The 27962-nt window shown below is 41.2% G+C and overlaps 1 protein-coding gene across 2 annotated transcripts; it reads left to right on the forward strand.

Moving 5' to 3' along the window:
- The first annotated feature begins 15735 nt into the window (after positions 1 to 15735).
- ccnd2b (cyclin D2, b) lies at positions 15736 to 27667 on the forward strand. 2 transcript variants are annotated; one of them, XM_029495433.1, is made up of 5 exons: positions 15736 to 16242; positions 17150 to 17365; positions 19602 to 19761; positions 22191 to 22339; positions 24744 to 27667. In XM_029495433.1, the coding sequence occupies exons 1-5, from the start codon at positions 16048 to 16050 to the stop codon at positions 24906 to 24908; spliced, it is 885 nt and encodes a 294-aa protein (XP_029351293.1). In that variant the 5' UTR covers positions 15736 to 16047; the 3' UTR covers positions 24909 to 27667. The 2 variants fall into 2 exon arrangements, with proteins under 2 accessions (XP_029351293.1, XP_029351292.1); XM_029495432.1 differs by having other exon boundaries at positions 15928 to 16227.
- Positions 27668 to 27962: the final 295 nt, after the last annotated feature.

Genomic DNA, 27962 nt, shown 5'->3' on the forward strand with positions numbered 1-27962 from the left:
ACAAGAACTAAATGAAATGCAACAAAGCTGTGGTTACAGGCATTTTTGGCTTCTGGGCCATAAGAGGAAGTTTGATAATACACCTGTTGTTTTTTGGCAGGGCTGAGATGAGAAAGGTGATGCTATGCATGTCTGTTAAATGTAAGGCTACAGTGGGAAATCAGTTGGATTAGCATTTTGCAACAGTGACAAGATGTCCTAACCATTCCTTCATACTTTAAAGTTGTAAGCAGCTATTTTTTTCCTCTCAGACTGGTTGATTTGAAGGATTAGCGAGCATTAAAGAAGTAAATAAACATTATTTCAAATCAAAATAGAGCTTTTTGTTTCCTTGATTTTCCAAAGACCTCTTGAATATTTTTGGAAACACTTTACAGAGTGGAAATTAGGCCCAAAGCCGATCACACGGTCAGTGTTCCCAACCTCAACTTCCCCCACAAGATAAATGACAGCTTTTCTTACCGGTGATCAATAATGAATTACTAAACCAACAGATTTTTCATTTGTAAAGCTATCAAGTCCAATCCTTCACCACCTCATGCTGAGGTTAAATGCCTGGCCTTGACTCTCCCGCCCTCCCCTGAGCCATATCTGAACCGCGGCTCTTGGAGATTTAGAGAGGAATTTATTGTTGAAGCTTTTCACTCTCCCACAACAAATACAAATAGATTTTTTTTTGATAATTTATCTTAAGCTATGGGGAAGAGAACAAGAGTGAGAGGAGCGGATGTTATTGTTAAGTGGTGACTTTAAAGGTCTTGCAGGTCATATTTTAGTGAGCCTGAATCATCAAAGACCGCAGTTAATCATTTTATTGTCTTGTTAGCGGTGTGGCTCTATGGGCACATCCAGTACTTTGGTCCAAATGAAATATCTCAGCACATTTTATACATTAGTATGAAATTTTATAGTAATTTTATACCTTCAACAACAAATATAATAATAATAATAATGACTTTTCCACACCACAATAATATTTATTATCTGTGGTTTGGTCTGATCTGGACTGTCGAAAGGCACATTTATGTCCCCCTTAGGATGGACTGTAATAACTTCTCATTTTCAAATTTAGCTTGTGCAATATTTTCATTTATGATGTAACCTCGCCAAAACTAAGCACATTATTCCATAAAGGACAATGCTAATTAGCAAATGTTAGCATGCTAATGCGAAAAACTAAGATGGTGAACTTGCTAAATGTCACACATTAGCCTAGAGGTTCTGTATTCTGTATTTTGTATTTCATTTTATAGAAATTATCTACAGTTTACTTTTGTAAACACACCAGAACAGCAACGCAGGCTTCAAATGTTTGCATGTCACCAATCAAAATCTGCAAATGAGACTTATCAAGCAAAAATCTGCTGTGAGGAAGGAAGACTTCCTGAGAATTATTTGCATGGATAGCATCAGACAATTTAAACATAACTTTCAGGTTGCTTTGCCTGTAAACGGTAACTGTCTCTCCACACAAATGAGTACAGACAGGTTGTGATAGCTCTCCTAATCCTAACCCTTTTTTCACACGGAGATAAAATCATAGCTGAGCGCACCTAAAGAGTTAAACCTGCCATTTGTCTGTACGCCGAGCTGTGGCCTGCTATCAGCTCAGGCTTTATGTCATCTCCGGAGTCTATGCTATAGAGTGTGCTTGGTGGGCGTTGGAGATGGAGTATGTGGGGAAATGAGAGGAGATCTGTTGCAGCCCACAGGCCCCTTTAGATTCTCTGATGTGGCTTCAAGACTTCCTAGGCAATGCAAGACCTTGTGGGATAGAACTTAAGTAGTCTCCAGAGTTTTGTAATAGTGCACTTGGAGTGTGAATGAGTACATTGGCCTGCATTATGAAGTATCTCTGCGTTTTGTTTTGTTTTGTTATTTTTTCCCTACAGCTATTACAGTTATTGTTAATCCTGCTTCTTTGATATTTGAGGTTGCCGTTTCCGGCTGCAGCTTTCCAAGGAATGAGGGAGTGGCTGAAAACGAATTGGCACAACAACTGTATCATCCAGGTGATTTTCTCGGGGGTGGGGCTCGTTGATAACACATTTGAAGTTCTGCCTCTCAAAACTTTGCTTCCGCTTCACATCTGCTAAACGCACTGGCCTTAATACACAATGGCATTCCCACTGTTTTCTCATGGGCTGTTATCAGTCTTATTCAAACAAGGTGCTCTGCCTCATGAGATAAACAGTGAGCTATTATCTCTGCTATCTCCAGTCTGTTGTGCTCCTAACAGGCTGTGATGCATTAGGGACCACTTTGAAGGATAATAAGTCAGTTAAGATGAAGAACAATGTTAATATTCTCAGATATTCAATACCGTTTATTTAAAAAAAAAAAAAAAAAAACTCTCCTGCTTTTCGTTAAGGCGGCTGTGAGGCCCAGCCCCTCTCATCTGCAGCCTGTTATGGCGGAGCGGGAGGATGACATCATATTGGTCTCAGAGCGGCGGCTGGTAATTGGCCCGCTCTCCTCCTCCAGCGGCACGGGCCAAACAGAACACACAAGTGGAGCCAGGCAATGCAAGTCAGATGCACTGGGTTTTTCCAGAGTGGCTGGTGGGGCCTCAGTGCAGATGGAGAGCCAAGAGGCCTCAAAGAGGGGTGCACCAATCCAACTGTAAATGTCAGAAATGAATGAAGGGCCTCAACTCAAAATGAAATCTGATATAATGCGCCCCAGGCCAGCCTGTTTGATCTTCTGTACAATCCACTGCTGTAGTCGTCTGGATAACTGCGCCTATTCTCCACAATATGACATTGCAAAAGCATTTTCATGTGGAAGTTTCTGTGAGAGCCGACGTCAGTGAGCCCTCAGCCCACACAAAGTTCCATTACAGAGGGACTAAAGTGCTGCACCTCTGCATTACAGAGGAGCCATAGCCAGTGATTGCTTTGTGATATTAGAATCAATGCACAACTCCTCTGAGCTCTGAGCAAATTAACATGCTCCGCAATGTGGATCCATTACTGATGACAGATGTAAAGTTCCGCAAGGCATCATTCTGAAATTCCCAGCACATGTGAATAATGGCCAGAGGATGAAACATCTGGAAATGAGATTAAACCTCTGCAGGTTCAGATGTGCGCCTTGTAGACGAAAATCCCATCAGCGGGACAATAACATGCAAAAGCAACTAATCCCATTAGATTTTTAAGCAGCTATTTGATGTGGCAAACAGAGTAAGCCTAACTGGCAGCAGTGGATCTTTGAATGAGAACTGGTTCTACACTATGGCCAGTCTCGCACACAGCATATGGGCCTGACAGGGATGTTGGATATCTCCATCCTATTAAAGCAAAGTCTTTATCTTTTATCCCGCGTGCTCAGTCATGCCACCGTGTGTCATGCTATGTGGTGGTTGTGTAAAAAAAAAAATCTTAGGTTTGCTGATCTTATGATTATACAGGCAGAAGATTACATAAACCTCTCTGTTATCATTTACAAGAACCTTTGTGAGAACATGTTTGGTTTCCAGAGTCTGTGTGGGAAAACATGCGTTCCTGCTGTATCAAAATAGGGTGCAGTGTTTAGCATGCTGCCACGTGCCCGTCTGCCTGTCTGTTGGCCATTGTTTTTCCCAGATCAGTGACATACAGCTTGCGAAGAGACGGCTACACTCAGCACGTAGGTGGTGGGAACATCAAGAGTTTCTCTTTGGGCCAAGATGCAACTCTGCCTCTGTGGGTAAAAACCACTGACAGAGCAAAAACAGTCAGAGGTGCTGCACTGCTTTTGCTGGATTGGTTCCTTGAATGCTTTACTCTCAGCGGTCTGCCAGGTACTGCACTAAGCTGTGAAGCTGTGCAGTGCAATAACTCAGCGTAGGTGTTGTTACCATGATGACATAAATACAATGTTTGTAACTTGTGGCTTGGAAGAGAATATGCAGTTGCTGATGCATGCAAAAATCATGAGTCATTTTCACTATTCTCCCAGATTAAAGCCCCATTTATTTTGTAATTTCATCACGATGGAAACACCGGACATAAGAAATAAAAAGAAAAAAAGGCTTAACTTCTGACATTTTTTTTTTCAACTTGGCAGAGTTAGCCTAAATAAAATTAAAATGTGAGCGCAATGAAAACAGACTTTAATTAAATTAATAATGATGTACATGATGAAGACATATCTAATTTATTCTTCAATTGCTAGATGTTTGAATGCTGCTCCTTTAGTTATGTGATTTTTCTTCTGGCATGGTTTAATTGGACTGAACTAAATTTGAGTCACAGGGCTGTTTATGACAGAGTCAACTCAAACACTCGTGGATGAAAATATGTATTTGTTTTCATTGCCTTTTACCAGTTTTCATAAAATATGGTTAAATTTTTCAAATTATTCAGATGGAGACCTGATAATTAAAACTGAAGTTAGCGCCTTTAGCATGATTTCTGAGACAGTAAACACACGTTACCACGTTTTTTAAAGTGAGCACATTCATCTGGTCTCCATCCACCACCTCCTGGACTTTCCACTCTGCACCACCTACTTGCTAACTTTGCTAACTGCTAGAGTTAGAGACTCAATCAAAACAGTAAAAGCCAAAACAGGGACCTGAGAGACACAACAGATTGATTTAGATTACTGCATCTTTATTTCTAGCAAACCTTTGAAAGAGTTCAGTAAAATGTTTTTAGCTGGATTGTAACGATTTTAAACTTTTTTCCACATAGGCCAATAAGACGTAGCAGGGGCACAAATGTATTTGTTATTTTACATTAAAGGCCACTTTAAGTGTATTGTTGGTGAGCCCGTTAGTCCTGGAGAGGAGCTCCGGGGTTTCTGGTATAAAGCCTTCTATGATAATAAATACTCTGCCTTTTCACTACCGGTAATAAGTCATTTGAGAACAAAAAGCATGTTTTTAATGTGCAGGTGTCTGTGTAAACTCCACATAGTCCTTTCTTAAGTGCTGATAAAAGCTTGAATTCATGACTAAAATGTTCCCCAACAAGCCTATCTTTCATTTTTTGTCGCTGCTGATGCACATTCCCCAGTACATCCTCTCTGTCTCTCAGCTGGTGAGCGAGCTGCTCTGGAGGGAGGAAATGATTCTAGCATAAGGGAATGTGTTATCACGTTCCCCCTCTTGTGCTTACACTCTTAACCAGTTGAATGTTATGTATTTGTGCTTCTTATCTGTAAGATGAGAAAGAAGCATATTTCACAACTTTGACTAGAATGACACGCGTCTTCTGCATTTTTTTAGGTTTGAACACTTCCGTGTGTCATGTCAAGAAGATTAGTCCAGACTGCACGTCTGCTGAAATATCAAATGTCATATAGGCTGCTGCATGAAAAAGTCTGTATCACGTTCCCCATCCATCAAACTCGGTTTTGTGGAGGAAGCAGACCCAGCTGTTGCTGGCATTGATACTTTTATAGTTTCTCGCTGTTGAACTATAATAGTCTGCAGTCACAACCATCAGCTGCTCGCTCTTCACCAGCCTGTTAGTCCACTTCATACCCTGCCAGTCTGTCCCAAACATTCCTGCAACTGTCTTTTCCTTGAAGCAAAGGAAAACCTGCACTTGAACTTGACAGAATTAGCATCATCATTCACTGACTAGAAAATCTTTTGTCTGTTTATTAATTATCGTCACAATGGCTTGACAAAAATCCCCCAAATCTAATTTTCTCTGTTTGACCAATCTAGAGGGAAAAACAGCACTTACAAACAAAATGTCAGTTTTTGTGCTCCATTTCAACTAATAAGATATTAAAATGAATTAATTTATACATCAGGATATTTAAATGTAAAATTATATGACTTTCAACAAACAAAAGGCCGCAGTTACGACAGATCTTGTTACTCTGCGAATGTTAAGTCGGAGGTTTGTTTCTCTAATATGTTGAGAGTATGTAAACTGAGTTATAAAGTACAGTTAATGAGCGGAGCCTTTCATCTTATCTCAAATCTAAATGCCAACAGCAATCATTCAACTTTATTCTTTTTATGAGTTTATCACGTCACTATCAATTTTATCACGTTGTTTTTAAGTTCAGTTTTTAAGTTAAGTTAACTTCAAATTATGTTGTAATGAGACCAGCCTATAGACTAAATACCTCCCGCCCTGTCCACCAATGAGAAACCGTTCTCGACCTTATTAATAGTCAAGTGCTTGCCATTGCTGTTTGACGCTGAGGAAAATGCCATGCACATCAACATGTTAGTCGTGAATCCTTTTGTCATAAGAATCATGTGACCCGTGTGTTCTCATATTTCCTCAAAAGATAAGATCTCCCAAAGTCAGATCGTCTTCCCGGTTTCAGTTTTGACATAATATATAGTCACTGTGTTTGGCAGTGAAGGTGATGTTACGGCCGGGTGTGATTTTAAATGAAAGTTGTGATCTTGGAATTGGGTCAGCCATCATTGTAGTTGCACGAGCCGCAGACTGGAGCCCAGGAAGACCTAAAGAATGCAAACACATACAGTCCTGTTCACGTCTTTGAACACATCAATTTGACAGCCATGACTGCAGAGGGTGGAGAAAAGAGCCGCACCTTGAAAGCCCTGGCAGCTTTTCATGTCTAGCAAACAGCCACATGTGTCAAACTTCTCCTCCCACGCAGCACATTTCACACATTCCTAAAGAATGTTTGCTTTTTTACCAGGTCAAGAGAATGAATCCAACTCTGCATTGTGTGTCTCACTGGGCTTTGAGCCGCCTTTGGATATCTTTCTATAAGACTATTTAATCTTGTGCAATTCGTTCTTTGCCCAGTCATCAGTTTTTCTGCAGTCTGTTTGAATGTCTTGCTTCTCCCAGTGAGTATTTATGTCTTCATGGGCTAACCATAAAGACAGCCTCCCTGTGCTTTCATTTCCTCAGTGACAGTGGGAATCCTGACCAAGGGCTTGAGCTCTGGCCGTGGCTCCAACCATAACATATGCCTCACTACTTCCTGTTATCAGTGATTACATAAGGTTTGGAAACAAAGACATCCGAAGTTGTTAGGGAAGCAACTCTCTTGTCGATTTGAGAACGGGATAATCCAAAGTTTTATGGCGACAGGCTTTATTGTTGGCAGGGGGTTATTGTTGTATGACATGGTGTTGTGCTCTGTGAAGTTGTACTTTGGCACAGCAGTGCTCTGAGGCCATGCCAATAAAAAATGTTTAGCAGATATAATGTTTACAATGTTGATCACCATGCTGGGATCCCATTAGTTTTGCACTCATTTGGTTACGAACTAATGAGACAGCTTTACCTTATGTTCATGGTCTGGGGCCCATTAATCGTTTGATGTCAATCAATCAAATAGATTTTGAGATAACTGAATGTACCAAAAAGTTGGGGACAATAGTGCAAAAACCAGAAGCTCACCAAAGTTTATCCTCTAGAGCTGTTGAATAACGACATCAAACTGCTTGGAGATTCACCCAATAGTCGGTGAAATATTTTAGTCTTGACTCTGGACTAACCAACCAACAGCTCAGACCAGAGCATGTATCAGCTGTGTTGGATAAAGGCCACCTGCAGGGAAGGCAGTTAGAAGTATCTCAAGAGCGTCTGAGGTGATGTTTGCATACAGTATATAGGCCACTACGATGTGCGCTGAGGATGCAGAGTGACATAGCCGGAACTGCAAAAGTGCTCCCCAGGGACAAGGCCTCGGTCCTGGGAAGCAGTGGCCAAAGATCAACCAGACCATTGCGACTTCAGGCTGCAGCAGCACTGTGAAACTCCCTCTTTCCCAGCGTGGGCTGGCCCGTGGCTGACATTTGAACAACTAGCCGAATAAGCCATGTTCCTCCCAGACCTTCGGTGGGAAGAACTGATGACTTGATCTTCGTTGACTCCAGGCAAGGAGGAAAAAAAATTCTCCTGGGCGGTAACTATTATTAACAGGGCTGAATAACTCTTAAAGTGGGCAGTCCCTGTAGGGAGGTTTATTTGGATCAAATATTTCCAGCCATTTGAAATGATTTTCTGTGTTAGCATGTTGTATCACGAAAAGTCTGATCCACCTCTCGCGGCTCTTGGCTCAGAAACAAAGCCCTGGTATCTGGTTCTGCAGGCCTGTTATTTGATTAAGACTAATCTCCGGGTGTTTATTTCAACTGGTTTTGTCTAGGGTGGAAGTACTTTTTACTCTCTGTGTCTGAACCAAAGCTCGGCCTGTTAAACTGGATTTTGAGCTAGAGAGGGCTGTACCCACAGAGATGTGTGAAGGTGGAAAAAACATTGGAAAACGCTGAGCAGACTGTTTTACAATGACAATTACAGGAGAAAAATTTATAACAGAAGTAGCTTGACGTTGGTAAAAACACAAGTTTTGATAGTTCGACAAGATTGTCAATACAACTCTCATGTCTGCGAGTATTTGGCTGGAGGCAACAATCGTTGGGATTATTTTAGAAAGAAAACTGAAAGGAGGGAACCAGTTATACTCGTTCTGTTTATTGATAACAAAATCACCTGCCTCTATCTTGAAAGAAGCTCTTTACATGTGTTTGATTTTGCATAATATACTCAGTTAGCTTTAACAGCTGTTTATGTGTTTCCAATACAGAGCCACTGCAGCCTGCAGTCGGCTCTAATCCAGCACTGCCATTTATAACATGGACATGTTATAACTTTTGTCTTGTAAACACCACACTCTTGGCAAAGCCGCGGCAATGTGGCAACATCAAAACTCAAGCTCATTAATTGATGGTAGTGGGCAGATTTTCTCTTCACTGTTCTTGATCTTTATTCTAAGCCAAACTAAATGTCTCATTGCTGCAGCATCATACTCTCAGACATGAGAGTGGAATCAATATCTTCATCTGTATGAGCGTACTTCAGAAAATGCTAAACTACTTCTTTAACTGTGAAATTCGTAGGAAAACAGAGCTGATCTTTGTATATAGAGTAGATAGGACACAGGAATTGCTGTGTCTGTTTTTTTTTTTTTTTTTTTTTTTTTATATTCTTGCACTTGAGTGAGAGATGAGATTATTTCAGTAATGTTGCTTGGAATGTGAAATCCCTTGGCATGGTTAGAGACAGGAACGCCCTGGTCCATACAGATTCGAGTCAATGGTCTGGGGGCCGCCAGGCAGTTTGCCCCTCTGCTCCGCTGGACAGCCGCTGTGGACCCCTTCCCACCCATGACGGGATCAAAGCCAGGCTGCATGTCAAGGGACGGGAGGAGAGGGATGTTGTCACCCACCCTTGACACCGCCATCACCATGCAAATTCATATCATGGCATTTCCTGCAGATAGGCCGAGTATGTCTCTGTTTGTGTTGTATTTTTTTTTTGTTTGTTTTTTGTTTTTTTATCCTTGGGCTCCATTGAATGCAGAGTTGCACAATATGCAAGGAAAATGTTAGAATTTACCATCACTTTATATCTTTGCTTTGCCAGCTGCAGTGGTAAGCCCCATGCAGGCCAGCGATGCCGCACCAGACAATTGCCTTGTGGTTAAAGTGAAGTCTGCGTTTCTGGACTGTATTGTACGATATAAGCTTTTCCTCCTACGTTCACACACTCTCCTATTGTCTTCTGTGCGTAACTGTTTTGCAATGCCAGGACTACTAGAGTGGTTTAAATTTTAGGACAAAGCTATTACAACAAGAGTTACCTCATAGAAACAATATTTCCCACTCCCACTTTCACCAGTCGAAAGTTTGGATGCACTGCCCTGTGTGTCCAAACTTTTGACTGGTGGTGTAGATATATTAAACTGACAGCACTTATCAATGTACATTCATGTTTTTGGTCTGGCCACAGTTCACAGCCTGTTTCTCTCGCTGCAGTACACCAGGCCCATTGTTGTGGTCGGCTCCAGCTCTCATACTGATAACAGGTTGATTTCCATCCTTCTGTTTGCATGTATGACACATTTTTTCAGGGGGCCGGGGAAGATTGTCCGTTCTGAATTTAATCAAACGAGACTGATGAGGTGAATTCAGGCTGGAGCTGACTCAGCCTTACAGAGGCCTCTTTATGCTGAAGAGTTAGCATGCATCACTCACAGGAAAACACCAGGCAGCTCCCAGACAGTCCACAGCAGGCCGACTCTGAAAGCCTCCCCGCTCGCCATTTATAAGGAGCATATCGCCTAACTAGAGCCACTTTCAAAGAGCTTTCTTTCACACTGCAACCACCCCCCCCCCCCCCCCCCCATTTCCTCCTCTCTCTCAGGAGGGAAATGCAAGTGTGCAGGAGTGGAAATGTTGCAGGGAAGTGAATGGATGAAGAAAGCAATGTTATTTGTGGAACAGTGAGGCCCGTTGGTTTAAAATAAACTCACACAAAATGACTTACTGGAAACGGTTCAGTTTTCTGCTGCTGATTAATGCCCCATTTTTTTTTCAGTGGGCACAGAGAGTGTTTGAGAGAAGGACACAGAGAAAGACTAACTTTTGTTTGATCCAAGGTCATTGAGTGGCCAGCTGCAAGGCCCTGCATCTACCGCTGGGATCTGTCTGCCTATTGGACATCCTGTCCCTGATGAATTGCCACTCTTCTCATTTAAGATCACACAGAGGAAGCCAGCCACTGCAAGGACACGCCCACTTGTCTCTGCAGGGCCAATCGCGCAGCTCCAGTTGTCAAGCATCCTTCGCACTCAGAAAACCACAGCTGCCACAGGAGCTCCTCCACTGGAATTTTTGTTTGTGTCCTTCCTTCCCTAATCTCTGACCACACACACTTGTTCACTTGTGACAGGCAGCCGCTGCCTCTTGGCCGCAGACCAGTCAGCCCCCCACCTCCCCCTCCCCCCGCCTCACTGCTTGTCTTCTATGCCGCCCTGAGACATCTGTGTGGGGTGAAGGGAGCGAGCAGGAAAACTGGGGGAACTTTGGAGTCGACTGCTGGAACAGAACCACGGGGCCCCCACTGCAGAGTTATATAACAGTCAGAAATCTCGCTGTATGCTCACATGAAGAACATCATTCTGGCTTTTGCTGATGCAGACTGGCGTCTTGTGCTGTGAACATCAGCTTTGAATGCATGTCTCATCTCATATCATCCCATATCTAAGCGATTCCTTCTTGACCATAAGTTTGTTCACTGTGAAATGAGAGGATGTGACCTCACCCACTTAAAATCCAACCAATGTCGCTTGCCACTTATGACTTAATCTAGGCTTCCCATTTGTGTGTCCCATTTGGAGTGTCCCACCCCAGCCCCCACACTAAGAAAAATTATTGCTCTTTTACAGTTTTAATGAAGACTTGGATCCATTTACAATAAAACAGACATGGAATGGATTTCCTGTGTTTCGGTAAATAGGCTTATTGGCTCTCTGCCTACAAAGAATGACACCACTCTTGGATCTGTCCGTTACCTTGGCCAAGAATGAGGGCGGAAACAAGGGGAGCTAACCTACCTTTGTCTGACGGTCACAAAATCTAATTAGCACTTCTGAAGCACACAAGCTCATTAACATGTTATAACCCTGTTTTCTTAACACAAAAACCTGAATGTAAAATTGCTTTTAACAGGATCCGTCTGCACTGGGGCATTTCCCAGCAATTACAAGGAAATGTTCTGGAATGCCATTTATTTGCAAAACAGTAAAGTGGCACTCTTCGTCGTTTGTACAGATCACAATAGTGTAAAGACTGTCATTTTTAAACTTACATTTTTGTACAGATTGAACAAACACAATGTAATGTGTTAATTTGTAAATTTAGAGATGTGCTCGTTTCCAAAAATGTATTCTTTAGTTGGATTTTTTTCCCCTATTATTCCTCTATCTACTAAAAAACAAACAAAAAAAAAAAACATCCCCCAACACCCCCCAAAAAACACACCAAAAATCCCCAGTTTATATATTCACATCAAACTTTCCCCTGAAAAAAATAAAATGTCGAACTATCCCTTTCAAGGATTCTCTAAAGCTGTACTTTGCGGACAAATCGAAACCCCTTGCTCTTGCACCTTATAGAACCCCTTTTGTTTAAAGAGTACCCTCTTCCTCTCCCCTCCTCTGTCTGTCGTTACTCCTGAGTGCATGGTGGAGAATAGGGCAATGTTCTCAGAGCCTCTTGTAGGAGTGAGGGATGCAAGCTGCCGGACGTCAGACTTGTATACAGAGTAATGGAGGAGGGGGGAGATTCAGCAGTGACCGAGGCCCAAACTGTAGAAAAGAAACCCTCTTGTGTTCATCGTCAAGAAAACTAAAGACCAGGCCCGGATGTTGCTGTCTGTCCCGTCATTGTCTTCTTAATGTTGGCATTTGAGTTTGAATGATGGCTTTCAGTTTAGCCAAAACATTCCTCAGACACGGTGTGGGGAACACCCTCTTTTTCCTGTGCTGATTTGACGACGCTCCATTTGTTTTCCAATCTTGCTGCATAGTTGAGTGCAAATTAGCTGGGTGCACCACAGGGCATCCAGTCACATCCTAAGGAACTGTGGGAGTTGTTTAAGTGCTAGAGAAGTGGGATTTACACATCAAAAAAAATATAATTATGAGATGCTGGGTTAGGGTTAGAAAGCCACAGCAGCTGTTGGGAGCAGTGCTGCTACAAACAGTTATTTCTCCGATGCTGCACATGATTTGCTGAACTTCTCCTGGAAAGCACCTTCTTTCCCAGTTTTCCCCTCCGCCACCATGCAGAGAGTGGCAGTGACAGCACAGCTTTGATGTGTGTGACACTCGTGATAGAGGCGAGCTCCACGCTGCTGATAGCATGACCAGAATAGCATGTGAAAGAGCAGAAACTACCATGAACATTTATATTGCCTACTTTTCATGTTTGGGAACGGATGTTTAGTCCACTTCCAGCGGGGTGTAATCAATTGATTTGAAAGCATATGCAACCATGTGACAGACAGAAGTTACTTTATCTCCTCTTCTGGTTGAGCTACACCAGCTATCACTCAGCACTGGGAGGAGTTTTCACCGCTGTTCACACCACAGCATTCCAGCCATAGCATCCTCTTCTCTACTGTCAGTAAACCCAAACAGCCAGCTTGACTCAGAGCACATGGGCAACCTGTAATCAAGCTTGGCCCTGAAAGCGGCATGTTAAAGTAAATCCTGTGTTTATATCCCAGAGAGGCCTCCCTCATGGAGCGACTTACTTGATCTTGCACAGGAAATACATAAGATGATGTTAAGCTTTTAAAACAATCTCTTGGATTAAAGATCTTGACTATCACCCTCCACCTCTTCCCTCTTTCTCTTTCTTTGTCTCTTTTGCTTGATCTGTGGCAGGCTGCCCATCTCCGGGCCCCTGTGCTCTGAGGGGTTCAGTGGACTGGTATGCAGCAGGAATCTTTGGATCAAGGTGATTTCACGCTCCTCCACGTTTTCCCAGGGCTTTGGCCGCTCTCTGTTACCTCTGTGGAGCCCGGAGTGTGTGATAGCGGCTGACATGTGTTATCATAGGACACATGCACAAACAGCAGCAACAGGGTAAGGCTGCTTTATCTGGCCAACACCTCTGTTTCCCTCAAGTGTCAGTGCTTTGAATGTGTGGTATGGTAGGCTTCTCTGGCCTCTTGCAGAGAGACCCCCTTCAGACAAAAACACTGACCCAGGGATTTGTCAGCCTCTTCATGCACAGACAAAGGGGATAACCCTCTGACATGAAATCTCAATTCTAAGATGAATCTTCTCAAACATACACCCCCTCCTTTGAAGTAGAACTAATCTTGCTAACCTTGACATTCCCTAAGAGACAGTTCCCACTCTCACTTCACAGTCTGCTCTCATAATAGCTCCACAGTGCTCTTTTATTTTTCTCAGTGAAACTTCATATCTCACTTAGCTCTGTGGTGGTGACTGTGAAAAGGAGGAAGTTTGTGAAGCTGTTCCATTGAGAAAAGGCTCAGTTCAGCTTCTGTTAGCTTTTGTGTATGTTTTTATGTCTTTGATGAAAAATTTGGCTGCACAGAGAGCAACATGGAACTGAAATTGCCTTCACACATCAGAACTGATTGTGAGTTGACAACTTTGCAACCTTCCTTTGTATTATAATCCTACCTTTTTAAAGAAATCTTGTCTTAGACAGGTAAAATAACATTTTTTTCAAGTGCTCTCTGTAGATTTGCATGTCCATCCTCATACTCCTTTCATGTTTTGGCATGCCACCATGCCAAAGGACTTCCTTTATGGAAAATTTTTTCCCTGGAAAGGGATCAACATGCCGTCCACACCCTTCGTCATAAGGATGTCTGCAACATCACACTGTGTCCCCTGGATTCCAGCTCATGTGGCAGGACTATGGCCTGATTAAAACCACTAGTTGTTTCAGAGGGACACTGACTTAAGGCAAAGGCCATTACACATGATTAGATAATGAACAACAACAACAACAAAAAACCCAACTGCAAATACCTCTGTTGCATTTTAGTACAAACCATGACCATCTTGGTCGAATGTGTGAACATGCTAACATTTGCTGATGAGCACTAAACACACAGGCAAACAGGCTGATTTGAATTTCTAAAATTTAGCAGGTTATATCCAAAGTATTGGACAAATTAAAAGTTTTATTTATGAATGTGCTAAATGAAAAGTCATTCGAATTCAACCAAGAGATGACATATAAAAAATCTCAACCTCATGGTAGTGCACGAGGAATGCAAACCTAACAGAACTGCAGCTGACACTCTGAAAGTGTAACTTTTTATTTGCAAGCCAATCTACAGCTATTAACCAGAGTATGTCTTCGACAGTTAACAGGTAATTGCTCAATTATTTAGATAATAGGCTAAAACAGGTGAAGACCCATAACGCTGAGAAGGAAGCTAGACCACAGTCTATTAAAAATACAACAAAATCAAACTATCTACAAGGATAAAATAGATAATCTGGAGGCAGAGGCTAACCTGTAAGCTAGTGGGAGATACCTAAAGGTCAGGAAACTGTACATTTGCAAGCACTGTATTATTTCCTGTTATAACTGCTTCTAATATTTGTTCAAGGTTAGCCACAGCCTGGTAACCTTTCTGAAGCAGACTATTTATCAGAGGTTCTGTCACTTCCTAAGTGTCAAACACAAATATTAACACAAATATTCAGCGTCAACAATGATGGCTTATTGTGATGATAATGATTACTCTAATGTCTCTGCACGACATACATGTTGTATTTATTACTTAAAAAAGAATGAATATCATAATTAATACTTTTGTGATACCGTACTTGTAAACCTTATATTATCTATCTTTTGAAATTCCCAAAATATTCTCTACTACACAGGCACATACTAAATAATTTTTGTCAATTTCAGTATAACTTTGACACATTATGCTACTCTGTTGGATGCTCTTAAGGTAAATGGTTTCTTTTTATTCCTATATTCAGTACATATCCTCAAGTGTACAGTACATACAGTATGCTGACACCAACATACCACTGGAGACAGAATCGGACCACATGGTTGTTGCTTGCCTTGTAATTTAATTGCCCCATGTACAGTTTCTTTCTGGATTCCTCAATTCATGGAATTAGCAGTCCCCAAAAAAGCTCTAAAAACAATATAATTACTATGCCCATTGTTTTTTCTAAGCCTATATTTCATTCGTGCACACACACAGTGATCTAAAAGCGCCATAAAAAAATAAATAAATAAGTGGGTTGCAGTCAACAACCAGTTGGGGAGCAGATGAAACCTACGTCATGGTCGGCGTGTCTGATTTTGCAGACGTTAAATGGAGGCAAAACAAGGCAGAGAGCCAAGCAGACATTTGAAGGGAGAGGTTTTTAATGCCACAATGTGGCTTTTATTTTGGAGGGCGGACCGGATGTCCTGTTCCTCGGTGTGGCCGGTCGGAGCAGCAGCAGCAGCAGCAGCAGCAGCAGAAGAAGAGGAGGAGAAGAAGAAGAAGAAGAAGAAGCAGAAGAAGAAGAAGAAGAAGAAGCGGTGAAGCGAGCGGCAGGCGGACTGGAGCAAACCCAGCACACTCTGCTCAGCTTCATGCTTCGTCCTGGGCACTTCTCCTCCTCCTCCTCCTCCTCCTCCTCCTCCTCCTCCTGTCCGCTGCAGATGATATTGTGACATTATTTATTATTTTTTATTATTATTTAGTAAAAAAAAAAACAACAACAAAAAACAAGTGGGGGGGGGGAGGGGGACGAGTCATGGAGCTTTATTGCCTGGAGCCGGACTTTACCGTGAAAGCTCAGCTTGACCCAAACATCTTTTTGGATGAAAGAGTGTTGCAAAGTTTATTAACCATTGAGGACAGATATGTACCTCAATGTTCGTACTTCCAGAGAGTCCAGAAGGATATTCAGCCTTATATGAGACGAATGATTGCAGTTTGGATGTACGAGGTTTGTGGGCATTTCATGCATTGGTGCTTTGGCTAATGACTCCTTTTTTTTTTTTTTTTCTTGCATGTTTACAAGCAGCTTTTCGCTAATTTCAGCTCATAAATGGCATATTTAAGTTCACAGGGAGTTGTCATAGATATTAAACCATCTATTGGATGATAATAACTCAGTAAAGGCGTGGGAGAGTCGGAAATTCCTCCACGAAGAAACTTAGGCTTCTAAGAAATAGCCTAGCTTGATATTTACTTTGGTTAACAGCTACAAACTTGGTACTTTTGGCTAATTAGCCTGCTCAGTTCACAGGGGGGTAGATGGTCTTAATTAACATGGTCGAAAATCCGACATTTTTCCTTCATTGTAATTATTGTTAATTTTTTAAAAGCGAGTCAACCTGAAGGCAAGGCAGGCAACGTGAGTGCAAGAGAAAGGAAAAAGCCACACTTTCATTTTTAAAGATGAAAAACGGCGTCGCTTCGAGTTTGTGGCCGTCGGAAACGATTTTATCTCAAAGTGTCGACGTGGTGCAAAGTTTATAAAACTCCCAGATGGTTTATTTTGTTTTTTAAATATTTTTTTTTAAAAGAACGACAAGCCTCAACAAGGAAGAGGAGGCGGGGGTGGAGGGGGTTGCTGAACGACTTCCTATTAAATTTGTTTCTGCCTTATCCTGGCTTTGCAGGTCATTATTATCTAAAGATTAGTTAAAATTAGCGATTATAACATTTAAACTAAAAAGAACTCCAGCATGGAAATGTTAGTTCTTTAACCAGAAGCAACCCCATGCTCAACTGCTCTTCTGCTTTATAGTATCTATAAATAATCTACTTTTCGTTCAGATTTGTCCTGTTTTTAATACAACAAAATATTTAGGTTATCTTTTAAATAATTTTTTTTTGTCTCTTTCTAGGTGTGTGAAGAGGAGAAGTGTAATGAAGATGTCTTCCCTTTAGCCATTAATTATTTGGACAGATTTTTAGCAATGATGTCCACGACAAAAAGTTATTTGCAGCTTCTGGGATCTGTGTGCATGTTCCTGTCCTCCAAGTTAAAGGACAGTCGGCCACTCTCGGCAGAAAAACTTTGCATGTACACAGACAACTCCATCACAACACGAGAACTGCTGGTAAGACACTGGACTTTCAAAAGCCCCATTCATTCTTTTCTTCGTGGGTGCATAAAAATGATGTGTCACATTTACGGAGGACTTTATAATGCTGTTAGTTTAATTTGTTTCACAGGAAGCATCCCATTTTTCGTATAAGTGAGGCTATGCACAATACAGCCACATCCTTTCTTTGGATCCATGTGGACTGAAGAAGCAAGTGTTGCCATCTAGTGCCAGTTATGCAGTATAGGTTTTGGATTTATCTTAAATTACATGGACTTAATTTATTTTTCCAATAGATATTGAAGGAATTATAGAGGAAAGACTGTCAAAATTAACTCTATGTGAGCGATGTCTAAAGTATCAACCGACAATCATTGAGGCAGCTGAAACATACTTTTGTTTTCAGTGATTATTTTTATTCACAACAGTTTTCATTCATTTTTGAATGCGGCATGTTATAATCTCCACTTGATATCCACATAGAAGCTTGCTCTGGTTGTCTGACAAGCAGCAAATCCTCCCAGTTGTAGAGTTAGGTTTATGATCAGCATTCACACTCAGAACGGGATTTCTATTTTAATACAACATTAATTGTGGTTAAGTCATTTCTGACTGTCACTCACTAGATAAAGTCATTCCAGACATACACCTGCGTCTTATTTCAACAAAACAGATCCACATGCTCTCTATACATCCTTGTGCTTCGCCTGCAGCTGTTAAGGGAAATGACATTCGTCCTAGTTGATGCTCCATATTATTTTAAGTCTCCAGATTCCTGGATATCCTCACAGGATGCTCAGAGGATGCAAGGAGCGCCAGGGAAAGATGTTGCCATTCTTTCTTGTAATGAACACTCTGCTGCTGCTGCTGCTGCTTTAGCTGGAAGTGAAAAGTTTCACAGGGTGGAGGGGTGGTTGTCGGGGCCGGGGCTGTCCAGGAAGTGAGCGCACCGACAACAAACCTCCACCCCACCCATCTCACATTCACCAACTCCTCATAAATAAGTTAATGCAAGCATGTTAGATTGTGATCTGACTGTGTTAATGATGCCTGATATTTCAGATAATCAGAAAGTGTTTTGTGACAAGGAACAGTTTTGTCCCGGAAGGTGCAGTGGTTTTGGGGTTTGCTACATTCGTATTTAAGGTGACACATCTCTGTCGAGGAAGTGAGAAATTGAAATGATCAGCAAATTATTCATCGAAGTTCTTTGAATTAATCTGTCACAACGTAGCTCAGTCTCCCAGTTCAGCTCCTTGATCTTCCAGTTGACATACTATGGAGAATCTATTAAAATGCTTCTGTATAAATGAGCAGAGCTTCCTACAGTCGTTCCATGTTGATACGATGACAAAAGATACCGTGATTGGGAAGGACCACTTTCTAGCACTTTTTGCAATTATTTCATTTGGGGCCAAGATGAAAGAGCAAAAGTTAAATCTTAATGCTCTGATATTTTGGATTGGGTAACAGTTTTTAAAACCCTCATGTCATTGTTACTGCTGAATTTGGAAACTGGGGCAGCAGTCCATAAGTCAGTGGTTATCATTCAAATTGGAATAAAAGTTATTGTAATGTTTTTTTCAATTTTATGTGAAAATATCTACGTGGACTGTGGATTTTACAACCTCACATGCTAGCATGCATTTTAAAAAATTAGATTTCTAGACACATTTGCAAACACATTTATAGATACAGAACTGTGCATTTAATATACTAAAATCCTGATTTGATTTTTATTGACTGTGTCCTTGGGATCACGCACAATGAAAATACTGAAAGCCAAAATGGAGATGATTAAAACAATAGTTAAGTGATTGGTTGTAAAAACTGACTCAACATACAGGAAATTAAATCATTAAATGGGTGCAGCTTTTTTTGCTTGAGCAAAAAGTGACAGCATAAAGAGTCAGCTTTGTCCTGTGGCTTGTGCAGTGCAAAATCATGCTAGCTGTTTGAGGCTTGTGACAGGAAGGAAGGGGATAGCTGTCTCGTTGGCAGGGCCTCTAAGCAGGGCAAAGCTTGTCACATGCTGGCGATACGAACACAAAGGATGCGAGGAATGAGAATGGCACGCAGATAATAAGATACAGCGCGGATAGATAAAGTGAAAAAATGTTTTTCCTCTTGCCGAGCCGTTTCCTCTGGGGAAAGGGACAGACAGCTTCTCGGTCAATGGGAGCATGGCATTATGCCATTTAACCCTCTGACTGAAGGGATGTCACCAAAGATCTTTTTCTGTGTCTTCTAGGACTGGGAGCTGGTGGTGCTGGGAAAATTGAAGTGGAACATGGCCTCGGTCATTCCCAATGATTTTATAGATCACATTTTGCACAGACTGCCCATTCCCAAAGACAAACTGCAGATGGTCCGCAAGCACTCGCTGACATTCACCGCCCTCTGTGCCACAGGTAACACAGCTGAATATCATTTCATTTGTTTGCTCTCTTGCGCATTCACTTTTCTGCCTTGTTGTTCCCACATTCACCAGAATATTCCCACACACACAAACATTCTCCCATCATGAGTCATCTGTGACCTCTTTCTTCTCTAAGCACACTCCTCTGGCTGCCTTATCCACTTTCTTGTCCCTCCACAGCCGTGTAGTAGGGGTTTTCTCAACAATGGACCAGCTGCAAAAAGCTGCTCAAGGTGGTCATTTCCATGTTTCTCTGCAAAGTGCTTCAGAAATATCCTATCAGTGCTGTGTTTAGATTAGCCATGTACATGGTAATGGCAGAGATTGCATTATTCTGTAAGGTTTATTCCAGCAAACATGCACACACTTTGATGCATGGCTCGGGTGCAGCTGAAATTCTGTGTCGCTCTGCCTGTATTGTTTGTTGACAGAGAAGCTTCCAGGTTTAAAAAGTCAGGGCAGTGATCCAATGATCTTCCTTCCTGCTCCCATCCTGGCCTCATGTCCAGAATAAACTCTGGAGGCTCTTGAGAATCGCAAACTCAGATGTAGCCTGTAGGCCCCTTCCTAGGTACATTTTCCTGGCATTCCTTTGTCTATACCAGGAATCCCTCTAATATTTTCATATCCTGGACAGAAACACGACTGCAGGATCACCTAATACAAATAATATACAGCACTCTTCTGTCACAAGGCTGCCTTTCATCTGCTGCTTCCATTCTGCTAATTCAATGAAAGAAATAAAACGAAGGAGGTCACTTTAGTGCAACGAAATTCCTCACAAATGCCAGTGAAGTCAGATCTGGCCAATAAGTGCTTGTTTACTGGGCTAGTTATTGGAACCATAGGCATCCTTCAATGAGCTTTATTCTCTGTTTAGCACAATTTTAGTGTCACATGTTTTTTTATATATATTTGGGTGTGTTTCAGTGGTTGCCTGCTATTCATAAGCAGCTAGTTATATCCAAGCACAAAGCAGCCACAGTGGAAAAAAGGAGGCCTGCTGTGGTTCTGCAGTAATGTAAATGTTTGGAGTTTTATATGGAGTTGAGATGTTATTCTTCTGATGGAGGAGCTCCTCCTATGGACAGCTGGTCCCTGGAGTAGAAGATGGGCGTAGTGAAGCATGCCGCTCTCCAGGGTTTAATCAAAGCTATCAGGCCACCAGGACTGGTCTGTAGTGGGCTGCGTCTATGCGTTGGGGTTGTCTTGTGCAACATTTAACAACTGATGCCAATTCCCTGCCTTTTGAGATCAGTGGTCATTATTTACATGCAGTGAGACCGGAAAAAGTCTGTGTTGTAATTGTGGAAATATCGCTAGGGGCTGTTTTTACAGAAAATGTTGATGCTAAAAGTAGCTCCTAACTGGCTGCGTTAGGAGAAGTCAAAAGTTGGTCTAAGTTTTTCCCTTTTTAAGTATAAAACACAAAACAGTTTAGTGCAAAATGTGGTTGACCCACTGCTAAAAAATTGCTTCTCGTGTCAGTTTTGAAGCAAATGCGAATAACTAAAACTTTTTAAAAGCCCTTTTTTAGTGGTGGGAAAGTTATTAAGAGCTTAACATTTTTAGACTCATGATTGATGGAATAAAGTAAACCTAAATCAAAATTGAAGCAGCAGAACCAGACATCATCTTAGTTTTTCCACAGATTCTTCTTTTTTAGGTAGTACATTACCCACAATGCAACCCAACCACAAAAGCATCTTTCACTTAGCCTCAGTCTATACATCTCCATATACACATTTGTTTGTCATTCTGAAATGATTTTGAATTGATTTCAAATTTACAGACTCACATTATCCTACAGACTAACAATTTACTGTTAGACATAGTGAGGTCATGAAACATGAGAGCATCCATACCAACAGGATTGATCAGGTTGCCTTTTGTTTCTGTGCCCAAGAGGAGAAGCTCAGTGGATGGAAAGGGGCATTGACGAGGACACCTAGTGGTCAGATAAGGTAGAGAGAGAAAATGAAAATAACTGGGGCTCAAATCGTGAGCTGATGAAAGAAGCTTCAGATCAATACTCATGTTGATGCTCCTTTTTCTCTTCAAGTCTGCCTCTTCCATCCAGTAGCCTGTTCTTGCTTAAGTCTCATAGACTTGGATATGGACTGCAGGGAGTCATTCCTGGAACTCATTTCTCAGCGAGTAGGAGGCTTCCTACTCTGCTTTTCTAATCATGGCTGTAGTTTCTATGAAAGAAACCACACAGGTTTGAAATCCAGACTGTGGGAAAGTCAGGTTCAGCTGTGGAGTTGGGGATGATTCACACTTTTGAACCTCTCATGCATCTCTCATACTTCCTCTGTGCGGATTTAAGGGTTGCACCCCTTGTGCCACAGATTCCCTTGTGTCACTTTGGCAAAAATCTGTGTAATTGCACATTAATATTCTTTCCTCTTTCCTTGCCAGATGACCGCCTAGCCATGAACCCTCCTTCCATGATTGCCGCAGGCAGCGTGGGAGCTGCTGTATGTGGCCTACATCTGGACCACACTGACCCGAGGCTGAGTCGAGACAACCTGACAGACCTGTTGGCCAAGATCACCAACACAGAGGTGGTGAGTATCATGGTGAAGAAGATGTGTACACATCAGAAGTTATTGCACAATAATTATAGTACTACACTACAATGCATCGTTAATAGTAATTGTTGAAAAATCTCACGACAGCAGCATAAAAGGTTTCTAAGTAAACAACAGCAATGACTTCAGTTGTGGCAGATTGAAGCTATTTACTTTTCATGGAGAGAGAGGGAGAGCAAGCTTTTGGCTCTTGTCTGGGGAGCCAGACTGCTGCTATAAAGAGCAGCGGCAGAGGGAATGTCTTCTTAAAACTCAGAGCCCACATTCTTGTGGTAGGACACATGCAATTTCTTTGCATGGCTCCCACTTTAGCTGTGTGCCCCTCCTGGTGGAGGAATATGTTTGTAAATGAAGTAAAGGAGTGTCTTTTCCAGTAAATGCCAAAGTGGACACAGAAAGTTACCCAAAATGTCCTCTTACCTGCAGGCAGACACTTTTGGGTCCAAAGTACAAAAACTCTCACTGACTTTAATAAAATGGGTGTGATGTACTATAGATATAGTGGAAATAATTGTATAAGATTGTGTAAAATTTGTAACTCCCACATTTCATCATAATGAGCTTATGTACATTTGAGAATAATGAAATGAATTGGGTTTGTAAACTGTAGGTGTCTCCAGGTGCCATGTTATTAATTTAATGGGTCTCCATTTTCTATTTTAAGACACTATATACACTCTAATTCCTAAACTATAAGTGTCATAAAAATGGAATTAGGTACAGTTGATCAGTGTGCTGCATGGAGCATTTTGAAAAGTGTTTTAACTGTGTGTGAGCTATAGATAACATGAGAATAAAGGTGCTGCCAAAGACTTAAATGTATTATATAATAGCTAAATATGTTATTCCTCAACTGCACATTAAAAAGCCTCAAAAGTTAAATAGAGTACAGATACAGGATCTGCCGTAGATGTTAATATAAATGTAACAAATGCTACATATTATGATAAACCTTTTATCAGTGAGCAATAATAAATATTTTGAGTTTGTGCTTTATACAGGGTCAGGTATAAAACTTAATCCAGTGTGTGTTTAATTGTCACAGTATCTTGTGACACCAGAGGACCTGCTCAGAAGCATAGAAATCCAAAACAGCCGCAGGAACAACATGGTTCCCTCTTAGCTTGTGGTTACGTTGCCACAGCGACGTGTGCCCCGCAACCCAGCCGTCACAACAGGCGCCCCGACTGCAGCCCATCAGGTTCCAATTATCCGTACATTTCAAAGGAATGCTGGCCTCTTTGCAAGCCGTGGTGCATTCTTTAAGATCCCTGCAGCCAGCCCAGTGAGGCAGACCTCCCACATCTTCAGCACAGACCTGCAGAAGGGACAGAGATGGAGAGAAGATCCCCCGTTCACAAGAGAACTTGTCCAAAAACATCCGGTCCCACTGTCCTATATTCTGTTTTACACCAAAACTCAGAGGGTCAGGGTGCAGTAGGTCAAAGCTATTTCCTCTAGGCCTCCGTATGGGACTGACCATACTGTAAACCCCAAGAGAGGGGGTGGGTAGAGAAAGAAAGTCCATAGTTTCAGATCTGCTTATCTGTCCCGCTGAAGGACCCTCCAAGCCTCAGACATGCACAGGTCTCGTGTCAAAGAGGACTCCTGTGCCCACCCTGTAGCTCCCTGCTCCATGTTGTTGGTATAGGAGTGTGCTGGGACCCATTGTTCTGGTCATGATGCAGACAGGACCACCTACAGTAAAAAATATAATTCCCTGCTGGTATGCCATGCATGTGACCAAAGCTGCCAAGCAACTCAGACATCAGATGTGCCAGAAATTACAGATTTTTGCACGCTAGTTTCAGCATCCAGGTGTACAAATTAAACCCTGCAGAGACAAGTGTTCATCTATGAATAGAGTGAACATGTTTTATATCAATATTTGTGTATTACACTGAGACCAGCTGGGAAAACCAGCTGTAAGTGCTGATGTTGGCCTGTCACATAAAACCCCTATCATGTCCATAGACCATCACATTCTTTTATAATATACTTTAAAACTTTGAATGATGCATATTTTCAGTGATTGAATGAAAACAAGTTGGGATAAAAAAAATTGTAGAGACAGATTAACTGTTTAAACATTTTTCTGCAGTATTTTTCTGCATTAATAGTGAATCAACATACTTTACAATGTTGATCTGCTCTATAATTATATTTGGGGTTAGCGTTATTTTTTTCTGCGGCTCTTGTTTCTTTTTTGTTATAGTCTGAGTTCCTGGCAGCTTGAGACTCAAAAATGTTAATTTGGAAAAAATGATACATGCATGTGAGACAGAATTGAAATCTTACAGAGTTGTTGTGTAAATGGTTGGCCGCTCACGGTCTAATGGAGGTGTGCATGTGTAACAATGTTGAACCCTTTTTGTTCCAGGATTGTTTGAGAGCGTGCCAGGAGCAAATCGAGCGTGTGCTGGCCACCAGCCTGCAGCAGGGCCAGCAGTTCCGTCAGGAGACCGGGGTCAGAGCAGGCAACAAAGCCAGGGAGCAGCAGGACCAGTCCAGCACCCCCACAGATGTACGTGATGTCAACTTGTGAACTCCATCCCCATCTGACTCTCACACCACTCGTGCCTGTCTACCAATGAACTAGAGAGGGAGGGGGCATGAGCTGGCAGAATCTACGTCACATCACTGCATTAGTGATGGTGTGATGATCTATGAACTTTTAGATATTAAGAAATTTCTGGTTTTCCTTTTTTCTTCCTTGCCCCATTTGTACCTGGCTCGGTGTGTTTTCACCTGTTTTGTACGGGCCACATGTAACCAAACAAGCTATTTAAAACAAAAAAGGTAAACTCTTGAAAACTTGACAGTGCCTTAGGTTTCCCAGAATGGAAACCTGAATATATTTTCATACTTGAAAAAAATAAAAATAAAAAATAGAATAATTATTTGAAATAGACGTATTTCTTTTGATAAAACCTCGCAAAATAAATATTAGAGATAATGTATATTTAGCTAGCATTTAGTTATGTTACTCCTTTATCATCTTTAGCAAACAGTTATCAATTAACAGTTTTGTGTGGACTTTCCTCAAATGAAAATCCGTATACCAGTGATTGAAATGCTGATAATACAATACATGCCATTTAAACCAAGCTGATATCCAGCCAGAGGAGCACTACTGTAGCTAGCTGTTCTCTCTATCTATCATACTGTGTGCATCTGTAGCACTGCTTACTATTTATGCTGAGAAATGCTGGCCAGGAGTGGGCTGGGCCTGCTCACAGAGGAAGGACATGAGGGAGAGGGGCGTCAAGTTCTGGAGCAGTGGCTAATGTCTGAAAGGTTGAAACAACAGACAAGGCCAGTCATTAAGTATTTGAAGTCCACGGATTAGTTCCTTCACTGAGCTGCGTGCACGTGTATTTGAATTTAGCAAGGCCACATTTAATAGTTCTGATTTTGGTCTTGCATGATAGAAGTGTTCACTAGTTGGTTTAGAGGAGGTTTTAGCCTCAGTCAGTTAACAGTGATGTTGTAAAATAAAATGAGGATAATCGTCAAGTTCGTAACAGTTTGAGATGGATGAATAAAGATTGAAGGGTTTCTTGGGAGGTTTTCGGAAAAGATAAGCATGTGGAAAGTGGGCGCGGTGAGGGGGTTCAAAACAGCAGAGGAGTTAACTAAGCTATATACAGATTCTGCGGCTGCATGATACTTAAGTGACACATAGGAGGAAAATTCCAAGATCTGCAGGATCAGTTTGGGTGTCTCTCGCAGTTTCTTCTGTTATCAAATTAAAACATTTAACTTTTTGGAGAGAGGGTGACTTAAAACAATATTGATGCACTTTTAAACACACTCCTTAAGCCTGGTAAGGGGATAGTGGTTGAGGAGAATTCAGTGGGTTGTTAGGGTCATTTTTGATTTTATTTAGGTTTTTCTTTTAAGTTATTAGATTTTTCCTCTTTTTTTTTTTTTCTTTTTTTTTCGGGGCTGGATTCCCATGGGGTAACACATTGTCTTGAAATCTACGCCCTGACAGGTGAGTAGATGTAGGATAATCTGTGTTGAAGTATAATAGCATAGTAACTATGGAAAGACAAGTCAATTGTAGACTTTATTTTTTATTTTTCATTTTTCTTTTTTTTTTTTTTCTTTTTTTGGATTCATTGCGTTTACTTGAACTTTTTTTTTTTTTTTTTTAAGTCATAGCCAAAATTTTCCCTTAATAGTAATTGTGTACACAATGTTTAACTCTTTTATGTAAACTGCTCTCAGAACTGAAATTTTAAAACTGCCAATTTGGGCCTCCTTTCCTTTTAAAGACACAGGTAGGAGGGGGTTACATTGTGTGAAAGTTTGTAAATAATTTCCCTGACATCAAATCATTATTGCATTTTAGAGCAGAAATAGTTTCTAAATTGTATTCATGCATGCTCTGTTGTGCAAAAGCCAAATTGTTTTCCTAAAAGAAAAACTTGCTTTAAACAGACAATATGTATATGCTTTTAAAGGTTTTGTGTATAATTTGTGACTTAATTCCAAAGTGAGTAAAAATAGATTATACACATTTTCTTGCTGCTATTTTGCATTTCTTTTCTAGTCTTACACAAAGATGCCTTATTGTAAGTCACTTGTGTGCTGCTATATTATGAATTTTGTATATGTAACAAGTCTGCTTTTCTGTTGTGTGTACTGGAGGGAACGGAACAGTTGGTGTGGGACTGGAAGTACTCGTGTTTGCAGATCTTTTTGATTAGCATGTTTTATCCCTTTTTATTGTTTCATTTGTATCTTTATATTCTTATCATATTCTTGCTGCTTCTTTGTAATGTTTGTGTACCTCAGGTTAATTTGGATAAGTAGAGCGCGAGCCCATCTCATCATTACCTCATCACACACATCACATGTCGTTTTTGCTCTGAATTTGTTGGACGGGTTTCACTTTTTTTCTGTTGGGATGAGAGGAACCTATATTAATTCTTCTCTTTAAATCAATCAATAAGTCCAAAGTAATAAAATCCACCAGATTCCACAGAGCATTGAAAAAGACCTACACATTAAAAAGTTATTTCTTATATCTGGTGCTAAGTCAAAACTGCCAGTACTGTTATACATATATTGGAAGGACAAAAAAAATTGTTTTTTCTTCTTAGAGTTTCATTGGCATGTTGAAATCAGTTCATTGGAATATTATTGAGAGTTGTTTATTTTTTAGGTAGCCGTTTAGTAATATAAACCACAAGAATGTTTTGTTGTTCAGTGTGGTTAATTTGTCACCCACTTTCTCCGTGTGCAACCACACAATGTACCTCTAATTATTTGTCTTCAATAAATTGGCTAAACTCACATGACTGGTCTTCTTCCTTCAGAAGTGAAAATGGGTTTTTTTTATCGTAAGATGTAATAGTGATAACTCAGGGTATCTCCTGCAGCAGCAGTGTTGAGCGGGAACATATAGCAGAGATCACTCAGCCAGGGAGACAGAGGAGGCTTCTCTTTTATAGTCAGAGTTTATGACATCACTTATGACATCACTCTTTCTCTGTGAGCTATTGGTCATATGACCAGCTCTGTGAGGATTCATTGGATTCCGGAGCAGAGGGGAGGAGCCAACTGTACGATATTAGGACAGCATTGACTG

This window comes from Echeneis naucrates, chromosome 23, assembly GCF_900963305.1.
Source record: "Echeneis naucrates chromosome 23, fEcheNa1.1, whole genome shotgun sequence".
Classification (NCBI taxonomy): Eukaryota; Metazoa; Chordata; class Actinopteri; order Carangiformes; family Echeneidae; genus Echeneis; species Echeneis naucrates.

Coding starts and splice junctions, on each gene's coding strand:
- ccnd2b (XM_029495433.1), top strand. CDS start 16,048: ATGGAGCTTTATTGCCTGGAGCCGGACTTTACCGTGAAAGCTCAGCTT. Junction 17,366..19,601: donor TCACAACACGAGAACTGCTG/GTAAGACACTGG, acceptor TGTGTCTTCTAG/GACTGGGAGCTGGTGGTGCT. Junction 22,340..24,743: donor AGATCACCAACACAGAGGTG/GTGAGTATCATG, acceptor TTTTTGTTCCAG/GATTGTTTGAGAGCGTGCCA.